General features: G+C 40.0%; 1 protein-coding gene across 5 annotated transcripts in view; it reads right to left on the bottom strand.

Annotated features, from left to right (window-relative positions):
- Positions 1 to 1,109: 1,109 nt before the first annotated feature.
- dagla (diacylglycerol lipase, alpha) overlaps positions 1,110 to 12,273 on the bottom strand; it is a 33,750-nt gene continuing 22,586 nt past the window's right edge. For 4 of the 5 annotated variants that reach the window (XM_069697616.1, XM_069697613.1, XM_069697614.1 and 1 more), the window contains 7 exons: positions 11,101 to 11,169; positions 10,945 to 11,017; positions 10,249 to 10,457; positions 9,379 to 9,505; positions 5,181 to 5,347; positions 4,875 to 4,892; positions 1,110 to 4,395 (listed from right to left, as the gene is read on the bottom strand). In XM_069697616.1, coding sequence (XP_069553717.1) covers positions 3,291 to 4,395; positions 4,875 to 4,892; positions 5,181 to 5,347; positions 9,379 to 9,505; positions 10,249 to 10,457; positions 10,945 to 11,017; positions 11,101 to 11,169 — 1,768 coding nt within the window. In that variant the 3' untranslated portion in view covers positions 1,110 to 3,290. The remainder of the gene's footprint in view (positions 4,396 to 4,874; positions 4,893 to 5,180; positions 5,348 to 9,378; positions 9,506 to 10,248; positions 10,458 to 10,944; positions 11,018 to 11,100; positions 11,170 to 12,273) is intronic. The other variant, XM_069697617.1, reaches the window with a different exon arrangement.

The following is a 12,273-nucleotide window of genomic DNA, read 5'->3' on the forward strand; positions in this document are numbered from 1 at the left end:
TTACAGTTGTAGTGAGTGTAGTGGGACCCACTGTTTAAAAATAAAAACATACTGGCCTTAGACTGGTCTGCTCCATCCTGAGTTGGGCAGCAAACACAGATTTCACAAACAGCCTAGTGTCGGTCATACAGTTAAAAGCAACACTGATCTATATGTATATGAATAACAATAACTGCCAAAGGCTCTTTGTTTTATTAGTACTAAAGTTTTTCTCAGTGCACTTAAGTGGCTAACTGTGCTCTGAGAGACAGGTCCAAGGTGCTTCATTGGTGTTACCAAGCAGACACCTCCCACCCACACTGCGTCATTTGACACCTCCATAAGGCTCAACAGTAGATCCTGGTCTCTATCACATCTACTGTACAGTCATAGTACACTGCACCTACACTTGGGCTTAAAAAAATAACTCATGCCATTTCTACTCAAAATATATCTGCACTCAGCAGTTCCAAAGCCGATGACGCATTCTTTGCATCGAATCTAAAGCACAACCTTTTTCAAAGTGGGGAAAAACCTCCCCCTAAAGCACAGCTCTCCATGCATGATGGGCACTTTGCACCGAAAGTAGGTAGTTTAAATGTGCCAGCAATATACTTTGTGAAGAATCTAAACACCACCTCCATTACAAACATTCCTAAATAAGACGTTTACATGTACAGTATACTCTCATTATACTAAACTGCATTGAAACAATGAGGAAAACGGGAAACGTGGGACATGAACTTCAGTTTGTGGTTCATTTAAATATACAGTCATCAACACATTGACAAGAGTATATCAGTCACATATACTGAAAGATTTAAGACAGAAATTCATTGTTTTTTTTTCATAGTTTGCAGTTTATTCCATTACAGGCAGGGCAGTGAGGGAAAGGGATTTAATACATTCTCATTGTGGGGCAGGAAAGGAAGGAAGGGAGGCAAACCAGGTAAACATGGACAAGACAGAGTTGAATTATTCCTTTCAATATAGACCAATTTGTAAATCTGCCAATAGTCTGAATAAATAACTTTCAGATGAAATATTTTTACTATGTCAATACCAATATCTTATAATATAGTAATTATCTCCTTATGTTATATAGTTGTTTTCTACATGACTCTATTGGATTTCATCTTTTTTTTTAGACATCTGCATAAATAATTACACATAGAGGATGGTGCTGTACACATCATGGTGGAAAGAATGAGTGCTTTCTTTCAGCAGTGTTTTAGTGTATGACCAGCTGCAGGCGAAGCTACTGAATGTAGGAAATAGCTGGCCCAGCCTTTGTGTATCCACTGGGAATGGCAGCATGATTAGAGAAGTGTCAGACTGTAAACTGGCAGGAGCTGTCTGCTGTGAGTAACCACAGCAAATCTGATTCCAATTAGAGAGACGGTACAGATCACTATGATGACTCCAGGCTTGATGGTGGCGCTGCACCAAAGATCACTGTGAGAAAGCTGTCACTCTGCAGCATGTCTCACCACTGACACATTTGCAAAAAAAAATACAAAACAACAAAAACATATTGTCACCATGCCATGGCAAAATGTCAAATACTTTTCCACTCGGACAGAAAAGAAAGCTGAAATATATAACTCCTTACATTTGGGAGAGTCCAAAAAGTTCTCCACACTGTCCTAAAAACTGAGATAAAAACCACTGACATCAAACCAATCTGTTGCAAGAGCAATAAGGATAATAATACCATCAAATATAGCAATAAAAGTGATAACAACATTAACTGTAATAAATAATGCAAATTGTGAGCCACCTGTTACATCCAGAGTGATATGGAAGCTTGTATGCCACAGTTTTTAGAACTGGCATACGTAATGTTTTGAGCCATTCATTCAGTCCAACCTCAAAGAGGTTTGAGATGAACCAGATTAAAGGGAAGCAAACACCTCGATTGAGAGCACCGTCAGAACAGGAGAAATGACATCCTGGGACGCCGTCAGGACACAGAGTTTGGTACCGTCGGGCGACCTGGGCATTTCAAGAGTTTAAGTTCAACATATGATGATCATTTCTGGCCATGTTTGGAGCTTATTCACTGTGGCTTAATGACAACACTTGTTCTACATCAGCCATGCTACTCTGAAATGCATAAAGCATGCAGACTCTGACCCGGGCACATTGCTAAGAGCTCTCCAAGGAGAAATGTACAGTATTTATGAGACGAGAAAAACTATTGGCAAGTTTGTTGCTTGTTCAAACCCAATGTGCCGAGGTTGTGTTTCAAAATGTCAGCCATGGCAGTGTTTTCATGTCAGGATGGCATCTTTTCCGTGGTGTTGCTGTGTAACAGTCTACATGGGAACCAACAGGAATGGCAAGGGAAGAAGATAATGAACTTAGCTTATGTTTAAATAAAGCAATATCCATATACGTATACAAAATTACATTTCATAAATACATTTGGCAAGACAATGTATTAAATTTTTTTGGCAAAGGGGATAAATTGAGCAATATGATGTGTGCAAGAGTAACCAAATGTCAATCTAAGTGGCTTAGTGACAATTCCTCTTCAAGAATAAATAAATAAAAAATGAAAGTCTTCATGCACTATAAAGAGTAACCAAAAGACTCAAAAACATCCATAGGCGTCTGTAATAACTTTGTCACAATCACTAAATGTTTAAGACACATGGATTCTCACCAACGTAACACACTTACTCTCTTTCTCAAAGTCAAATTCTTTGTAGACCTGAGAAACGTTTCTTAATGTCTTCTCACTTCCGCTTATTAACAAGTATGTCCATCTTCACATTTCTGATTTAAAAAAATAAAATGAAATAAAAGCTGGACAAATTTCCGGAGCTGCTGAGGGTGCAGGAAGCTGTACAGTACATCAACCCAGGTGATGTGCCTATGCTAACCTCTTCTACAGTGTTTAGTTTTTGAATCCCTGCTCAGTTAACTATTCTCCCTTTGATTTTGTTAAGTCAGGGAATTGATGCGATGCGGACACATCCCCACGTGGGTGAGACAACATTGTTTTGGAATGGCATTGTGGAGCTACAGTTATTTATATTCACCCAAAAGCAGCACAGCCCCCTGGCATGCAGAGAGAGGTATCTTTTTTTCTTAGTCATTGCAATAGTGTGAAAATGCTATAAACAGAGTTCGAAGGGGACACCTGAAGAATGGATGTAGTTTGTAAGTTGGTCAATCAGGTTCTGTCATCGGATCTCTGATGAGTGACTGCATTCCATCGCATGCATGTACTGTGATATGTTTTCAAATTTGGATGACCGCACCTTTTAAATTAGAGCGATGGACATTGGAGCCTTCAGAGCACACTACACCATAGACGACAGTGAGTTCTCTTCAGGACAGTGGCATGGGGTAGATGTTCGTAGGGAGTGCATGGCTGGCGGAGGACCATCACTGGGGGAAAGGTCGTTGAGCTCCTCAGATGACGAGAGAGGAAAGGAGGGTGACAAAGAAATGCCTGAAGAAGGGTCAGCAGATCCAGCAAAAGTGCGTGGGGGCTTGGGGACTAGATTAGGCTCCAGTGTTGCTCTGGCCAGAAGTTGTTTGTCATCCAACCGCTCTCCATCTGCGAGACACTCACCCTGGCCAAAGGAGCCCCGGCCTGACTCGGACTCCCCGTCAGATAGCTCCAAAGGTGGAGAGCTGCTGCCGTCCAGTCTGAATAGAGAGTCTAAGTACTGGGCGAACTCCAACACAGCCTGGCTGGGGTTTCCGTTGGATAGCTGGGGTGGAGGAGAAGAAGTTGCCGGTTTGGTCTCTGCACTAAATTGTTCGTCTGTTGCATCCAGCTCCCAGCCTTCATTTTCTCTATCACCTGGTTTAGAACCCATTTGTGGGCTTAGGGGAGTGTTAGGAGTGCTCCCTGGGCTGTAGACACCAGGTATCTGTTGGTGATCCCCATCAGGAAGCATTTTTGGGCTGGCGTTTGGCTCTGGTTTGAAAGGCTGAGCCAAGACACTCTGGTTCAGAAGAGCTGGGGAATGGTGTCCACTGTAGTGAGGAGTGGCAGGAGACAGCCGCATGGGGTAATCTGGAGTGGATCGGGATTCCAGTGGGGTGAAGAAGGGCCCAACCTCACCCAGGTGCTCTGGGGTTTCCTGGCAGAGGCAGTCTGCAGCCAGTAGTTCAGTGCGAGAGCTGAGAGATGGGTTCTCCTCCGGGATTGGGGCATCCAAAGGGAATGGGAGGCTACTCAGCATCGGTGAACCCCTTAACGCAGCCGAGGAGCGTCGGGAGTCCAGACTATAGAGGGACTCGGCGTCTGAGAGGCTCTCCATGATGGCCAGCGGTGCTTTGCGGTCCCTCAACTCCACTGCCAGGCGCTCCCGTGCTCCACGCAGTACAACAGGCACTGGGGGAGGAGGGCACTCAGAGAAACCATCCAGAGATATTTCAGACTGGGCACACGAACTAGAGCAGAGGAGAAGAACGGGTTGGAGAGTGGTGACAGGGAAAGGAGAGGAGAGGGGATCCAAAACACAAAACAGACATGAAAACTGGGTCAAAACAACTCACGAAGTGTTAAAGAAGGGAAAGATGGGGAAGTGTTAGTATTGAAACCATAACAAAATTCTACAGATTAGGTGAACACTGTAAACTATTACATAGATGGAAGAAAGAACAGAGAAAAGGAGAAACTGGGGGGTCCAGGAGTGAATCCTACTGCATGTACGCTCTTGTATTAGCATCTAATACAGGAGAGGTAACATCAGAGTTCAACCATCACTACCAGGAGTTCACACTGACTTTGGACAAGGGCTAAACCAGAGAGGACGAGGTGGGAACTGAATACTACCATACGTTGCAACTGCTCTGTGGTCAGACAGCGTGCATGCGTGCATGAGAAAAGTGAGCACATTGCAAAATTAGTATTAGCATGCTTTGCTTACCGTAACAATGTTTTTTGTCTTGTTTTTTTTTGGTTTTTTTTTTTAAACAAACAGAACAGACAAAAATGATGATTTTGAGAAAACAATAAAGTAGCAGTTAGTAGCAGTAGTATTTCTTGGTACTGGCGATACAGTATGGTCAAATTATGATTAGATATGTCCCACTGATTACCTCTACATTACAGGGTGAGGTTTACTCTATTCCATATTGAGTTAAGAGTGGAAACTGAATATTCAGAGTATCAAACTGCTTCATATATTCTTTTTCGGGTCAAACACACCCACAGCGGTGAGTGGTGTACTAACCGAACACTGCTATTCCTGCGGTGGTGGGTTGTAGGCGTCGGCTGCTGAGAGGTTGTTGATGCATCCATGAACAAGGTTTCTGGATTCAAGTCCACTTCTGTGGGGCTCACCATGATCTTGGCTGCTGACAGCAAAGCAGTTTTTCCTTTGTTGTAGTTCTCCAACACCTGTCACAAGCACAAAGGTATACACAGACATGACTTCACAGATTAATGTACAATAAGAGCAAGAGAGAGGAAGGATTAGGGTTGAGAGCCAACGTAAACAGAATAATAATTGCAAACAGAAGTCCAGGTCTAACTGGAAAAAATAAATTCACCCGCCGCACTTACAACTCTTCAAAACTAACTAATCCAAATAATTGTTTACTTTTGCAGATAAAACAGATATAGATGCCACCTGACTTATTTAATTTCAATATTTCTCTACTGTCCGAAAAAGAACTGTATCCAGTGGCATCAGAAACGTGCTGACATGTTTCTCTTAAAAAAATATGTCTCCATTATGTCAGAAGGAGGGATGAAAAAACAAAGGGTAAATCACTAAATCCATATCTACTTCATTAATAGTTTGAGAAAGCATCATGAGTTCATCATCAGTTTTTATCCATAGTGTTATTGATCTGGTACAAGAACAATAAATGCAAGATCTCCAGTATCTGATAATGCTTTTGGATCACACTTAGTAAAATTATAATGGTTTTCAATGGCATTATTCAAGTAACCACGACAATTATATTTAAATGTAAGCGATAAATGTAAGTACAACCTAAAGGTGATCTTACACCTACTCCAACTGACATGAAACACCCACATTCAGTCATGATACCTGAGCAAGACCTACATTTCTGATGATAAGGAAAAATGAACTGTAAGACAATATGTAATCAGGAAAAACATGAAAGAAAACCACAAGCCTATAAAATATGAACTGTATTTTGTGAAGTGATATAAATGTGAACAGAACAAACACTAATGGCAAATCACATCAGCACACAATTACATATCTTCGGTTAACTTTAATGACTTAAAACACAGAACATTATGGTATAAAAACAACTGTAACAGTGAGAGGACAGGAAACAGACAAATAAAACATACATTACATGTGACAATGGACTGGAATGATGAAAAATAAATGAAAACAAAGACTGAGTGGGTTAAAAATGTCATTAAACAAACATGTTTACGATGTTTGGGTTATGCAGATGGTTATGGGTCACAAAACATGAGTTTGTTACTTGGGTGAGGGTTACCAATGACATGAGAACAAGACTAATGTAAGTGATATGGCAGATATCTGGCAAGAAAAACATGAAACAACCTTCGATTGGAGGCACAATGCCCAACAAGTGATGACAAACAATATATATAAATTTAAACTTAAGTTTATATAAACTTAAGTTTATATAATATATGTATTTATATATAAAATATATATATATATATATATATATATATATATATATATATATATATATATATATATATATATATATATATATATATATATATATATATATATATATTTGTAAACTTAAGAGTTTTGCCTTAAGCAATAATATACTGAAATCCCCAAATCCATTGATTCATATGACATATCAAATGAACATTATGTCCTATCACTATGAAGTGTAATGTGCAGGATATAAAACATCTCCAGTTTTCTGAATCCTATTGGTGAAAGATCTCCATTGTACCGTGCAGGTAAAAAGAAGAAAATTTGAAATGTATTAGATGCAGTAAAGCAGTGGAGCAACAAAAGGTAATCCATATTTGCACAATTGTTCCCTCTTGTTACTTCATCTGCTGAGTAACTTCTCCAAGGGATTATGATTGAGGAAAAGCTGAACATGTGCTTTGAAAAAGCCAAAAGGGAACAGAAATCCAGAGAGAAAAGTTGCAGCGACTGAAGCACCCACCAAAGAGGGAAGAAAGAGCAGCTAATGTGGAGGAAATTAGGTTACCATGGAAACTGTGAATACAAAGAATACTTGTTAGGTTGAGGAACAGGGTGACAAGGTTCATGCCAAAGCACTTGACCAAATGTACTGTAGCTGAGACAAAAATGGAAAAGAATGAGCTCATTAAGAAGAGAAAGAGCACAGATGGGTTCTGATTTGTGACTGTTGGGTTTAAAGAGTTTACATATTCTATTAATCAGTGATGTATTCCAGGACATAATTACTGATCAGATTTACCACATTCCCTTGTGGTTGTTTATGCATGTTCACATTGTACCTCTGCTCTGACACCTCTTGATGGCATCCAGTGAGCTCGCCTGGACTTCTTGTATCCAGCCAACAGTTTATGTGTAAGTGGAAAGAGCAATGATGTCAGTTGGAACAGCAAGGTAGGACTGTTTTTCTCAACTGTTATAGCAGCTGAGCTGCTTTGCGTCCTGCGTTTTTTATGGCTTATTTTAGTGGAAGAAATGGCAGATTCTCCAGTGGCTTTTTAACTGTTTTAAGACGGTCATCGTCCACAGACCGGCACCAAATCCTGAGTTTTAGATCAAGCAAAATGTTCCTACAGCTAAACGTAATGAGGATGACATGACATCATCTTAGTCTGGCTATTTAATTAAACAAGTAACATAGTAACAATGACAGTTTTTAAGTGTGTGATGACTGATCATTTAGATTGGTAATTGTTTTGTCCATGAGTCTAATACTGAATGTGATACAGATCATACAAGAGAATCAGAAAGACTGTTTGGCACGTTTTGCAAAGAGCTGTGTGATGCTACTATCTTGAAATGAGAAATTTCTGTCTGAGTACAGTTACTCATCAGAAAGGATTTCACAGACAGGAACAGCAGTCACGTCTTCACATGGATGAGAAACGGGTGGTTCTGATTGGGTTTGTGGTGGAATGCATGAATCATCTTCAGCTGGAAGTGCTTCTGAGAGAGATGGAAGGGCTGTTAGAAAGTGGAGGGACAGACACCAAGCATGGCTGAGAGGCAGAGGGACAGTCTGACAGACGAGGAGCTGGAAGAACAGACTCAGCATCTGGAAAAAAAGGAGAAGCAGCGACAGTCAGAGGGACAAAGTTAGCCTGAATGTCTGTGAGGGAGGCAGTGAAAGACGAGTCTTTGTGGTTAGGTGAAGAATCAGAAAGAGGAGGATTGGGGTTTAATTCACTTGGTGAGGTTATGGACACAATGGTACTGCAGGTAGGCTGACTGACTCCCAGTTCCTTGGGTTGCGAGTTTTCCTGCTCAGACAGGGGACAAAATGGTTCCAGTACCTGCAGAAACACCAGAGGTATCACACGACATACAAGGGACAGAAAATGTATACACACACTCTTTGTACATACACACACATACAGGGCTTATAGTGTCCATCCAGAGGTGCAGTTTGAGCCACAAAATGAAAGCAAAACCATGTAAAAACAGACAAGAACAAACATACATGAACTCTGCAGCCACCAGAAAGTGCAAACCCCAAAGTGAATCCTTCACATGCAAACATACATATTTATACCCTGTTAACAAACTATTAATATACTGTACATGATTTTTCTCAATTTGATTACAGTACAATGTTCAGTAATGAGGTGGGTCAGTTTAAAGACCAGTGAGATGAGAAAGGCATCACCCATCTTCAAATAGATATTCTCTGTAAATGTCAAAGTCCTTTGCCAGGTGTAATTGAAACAAGGTTTTCCCTTCTGTTGGTAACAATAGAAAAACGTATGTAACCTTTAGATGAAGATGTGGCCAGACAACTACTGTATGTCTTAATTTTAGGAAAAAAGCATTTGAAAGCATCAAGTTTATATCAAATTTACAAACTGCATCAGAACTAAATTTGGAGTCTGTCTATGACTCTAAACACTGGTGGGTAAAGTTTCAGTTTTTTCAGTCTCCTCTAGTCAAACATGTAAACCTCTCCCGCTGACTATTGTCATTCATTCTGGGCACAGTGTTTATACAATGTTAACAAAGATGGAACTTATCTCCAGAAATATTACATCAAGTAAAATCTGAATGCTGCTGGTCTCTTTAATGAGAAATGTAATTTTAAAAAAGGTAGTATCCCCCTTCATTAACAATAGTTGAAAATATGCATCTGAATTTTTATACAATTCACACATCAATCCAGTTGCCCAGTGTTGGAAGTCAAGAACAAGATTTAAAAGCCATTTAACCACCAAAAACATCTATGTGCATGCACACAAATAATACAGACCTTGTTTAGGCCCTCCATCACCATGTGGGGCATGTGCTCGTTAAGCATGGCAGGCGATATAATGACCTCATTAAAGGCATTGTTGTCCCCCCACAGAGCTGAGTAGGTGGGATCTTCCTGGCCACAGCTACAGAGAGAGAGTGAGAGAGACTGTCAATCATGGTGAAATAGACAATGAACACACAAGTTCATTGCCTCAGTACTGTGAAATAATTTTCATTCATCAATGGGTCTCTGTCTCATCAATCATGTCTCTCTATCTCATCGGATTTCCTGAGCTCATGAGGTCCCTCTGGAAGTATAGATCATTCTGGGGGACAATATTAACAGGACCTGGGAGGGTAGGACCTCAGAGATGGATTGGCTAGACCTCTTACACTTGTCACTCTGTCTCTCCCTGATCCAGTTCTGTCAATAAACATCGCTGTTTTGCCACCCAAGACGGTCTCCTGTAGCTTCTTCACTCCAAATCTACAATTTCCTTAACAAGTATCATTTAATCACAATAAAAAATATATATCATGAGCAAAGGATACTGAAATATTTGTTTTATAGCTTTAACAAAGTTTTTAGAGAGCAAAAACAAAGCATGAGGACACGGGAGAAGAGGTCCTCATGGATTGACTGCTGCTTTGTTTTTAATTTGTTTATCAGGCATAACAAACACATGCTGTCATGTTGTTTTCATCATTAGCATAACCTGGATAAACTACTTCTACTTGTGAGCTTGATTGTCTTTGTATGAACCATACATTTTTACCATACAAACTTTAAGCACCATCACCACTGAACTGACTTCAGAAAACACGTTTCAGACTTTAGATGTATTTAGCTACAATCTGCCCATAGCTTTCACGCGAGTTCTTGTACCATGTCTCAGGAGGATGGTTGTGCACCACATGGATGATTCTGCCAGGTGGGTAGAGGGGTGTGGATGCTGAGAGGGCAATGCTGAGGTCACTGGGGTGTAGCCACAGGCGGCTGCTGGGAGGTGCTGCCGGCTGAGACTGAGGATCATCATCCTCTAGCGGAAGCTCTGACTTTGGGATGCATTTAGTGCCTCCCGCAATGATCCTCCACTTGCAAAGAGAAATGTACTTGTGTTATGCAACTTAACATCTGAATCTACATTCATCTTCGGTATATTGTATGTTTTTCTGTAACAGAGAGGGGCTTACTAAATTATGCTTTAATTACAGCAATGACAGCTGCAGTGTTGTGAAGGGTTGTGGAAAAGGCTGCTGTTTATTTTTAATCAGTAATTGCAAAATGTGGAAAATGCAGCAGGAGTGTGATGCTTCAGGGTTTTATGTGCTGATTGTTACAGACAAAAATGCAAACATGTTGTCAATCTAATTACTATTCAATCATGTATTATTTATCTGTGCAGTAGAGGTGTGTTTTTGTCACAAGTCCATAAAGCATTCCATCAAAATGATTGGGAGAAGGCGCGGCATGTTCTTGGTGACACAAGCTAGTTTTTTTTGGTGTTTTTTTTCATAATATAAAAATGGTCTACAGGTCAGTCTGACTTTCATCTTCTATAGTACCATCAGTTTAAGTCACCTTTGGCTTGTTACTTTTCTGTAACACTTCCAGAAGGTGGCGCCGAAAACCTTCCAGTTGTGACAGGCCGAGTCTACGAGAGATCAGAGGTTATTGTGGTAATACTGCAGAGAAGTGAGGTTAACGTCAGTCTACTAGATACCGTAAAATACATACCTTGGTACCAGGTCTTTTCCCAATACCACAGATGTAACAAACTCTTTGGAGTACTCCATGGCATCCTCACTGTGTAAATAAAATTTAAAAAAAAAAAAAAAAAAAAAAAAATCATTAAATGATGTTAACCGAACATGTAAAGAGAGTAATTGGTGTGACCAGAGAGGAAAACAAGTTCTCTGCAACACTTTCAACTCATATTTTAAACATTTACTTGAATCTAAAGTGCTTAAATACATTTTTTTTAAAAGTTATATATATGAAATATAGATTCCTCACGAGTAGTGTATACTACATTAAATATTTAATAGATATATTTATCTGACCATATCCAAAGGATATGTAAGTGCATTCATACTCTGGTTGATACAATACTGGAAATGTTGGCCAAACTAAGCAAGTGACACTTATTAAAACAAAACTACAGAAAAATAAAAACAGTGCCCCTGCAGAAGTGGATCCTCCCTTCCCATTGACTTATGTGTCAGTCAATCTCTAAACAGGTGCATCCAACAGCAACTTCTACATTTGATTTTAATGTGAAGGGCATCAAGTGGGATCTCACAGACTTTGAAAAGCACATGATCAAGGGTGCCTGGAAGAGAGTGAAGCATTGCTGCTCTGGAACGGGGCGGTGTGAGATGAAGGTACTTAAACATACAAAAGGTTTTAGTATGTCGACAATAACTCTAGATTGATGTATACTGGAAATGTTGGGTTGCCTATAGCACAAGAGTAAACAGCACAGAGTAAAAGATTTTGACACAAAAAAACAAACTTTTGCTTTTACGGTTTATAACTGTCAATGACTGGAAACAGGTTGCCTGGTCCGATGAATTGAAATCACAGCTGTACTACTACTACTAAATTACTATTTGCACTAGGTGCAATTGCACCATTGTTTAGATGTATATATGTTTCTTAGCTGTATATATGTCTATTTATGTTTTATATGTCTATCTATGTCTGTCTGTTTTTGTATGTTGAGAGAGAAGTTACAACCGGAGTCAAATGGCTTGTATGCGTTAACATACCTGGCCAATAAACTGATTCTGACACACTCAGCATGTGGCATAAAGGAGACGCACAAGAACCACTATACAGTGTTACCACAGTTACAGTCAACTGGGGGAATGTAATGGCCAATTAGAGGCATTCATGTGGCTTTCAGTG

The sequence above is a fragment of the Brachyistius frenatus genome, unplaced genomic scaffold (assembly GCF_029030835.1).
Source record: "Brachyistius frenatus isolate BFR_SWC_R1_liver_20210118 unplaced genomic scaffold, ASM2903083v1 Contig_24, whole genome shotgun sequence".
NCBI classification, from domain to species: Eukaryota; Metazoa; Chordata; class Actinopteri; family Embiotocidae; genus Brachyistius; species Brachyistius frenatus.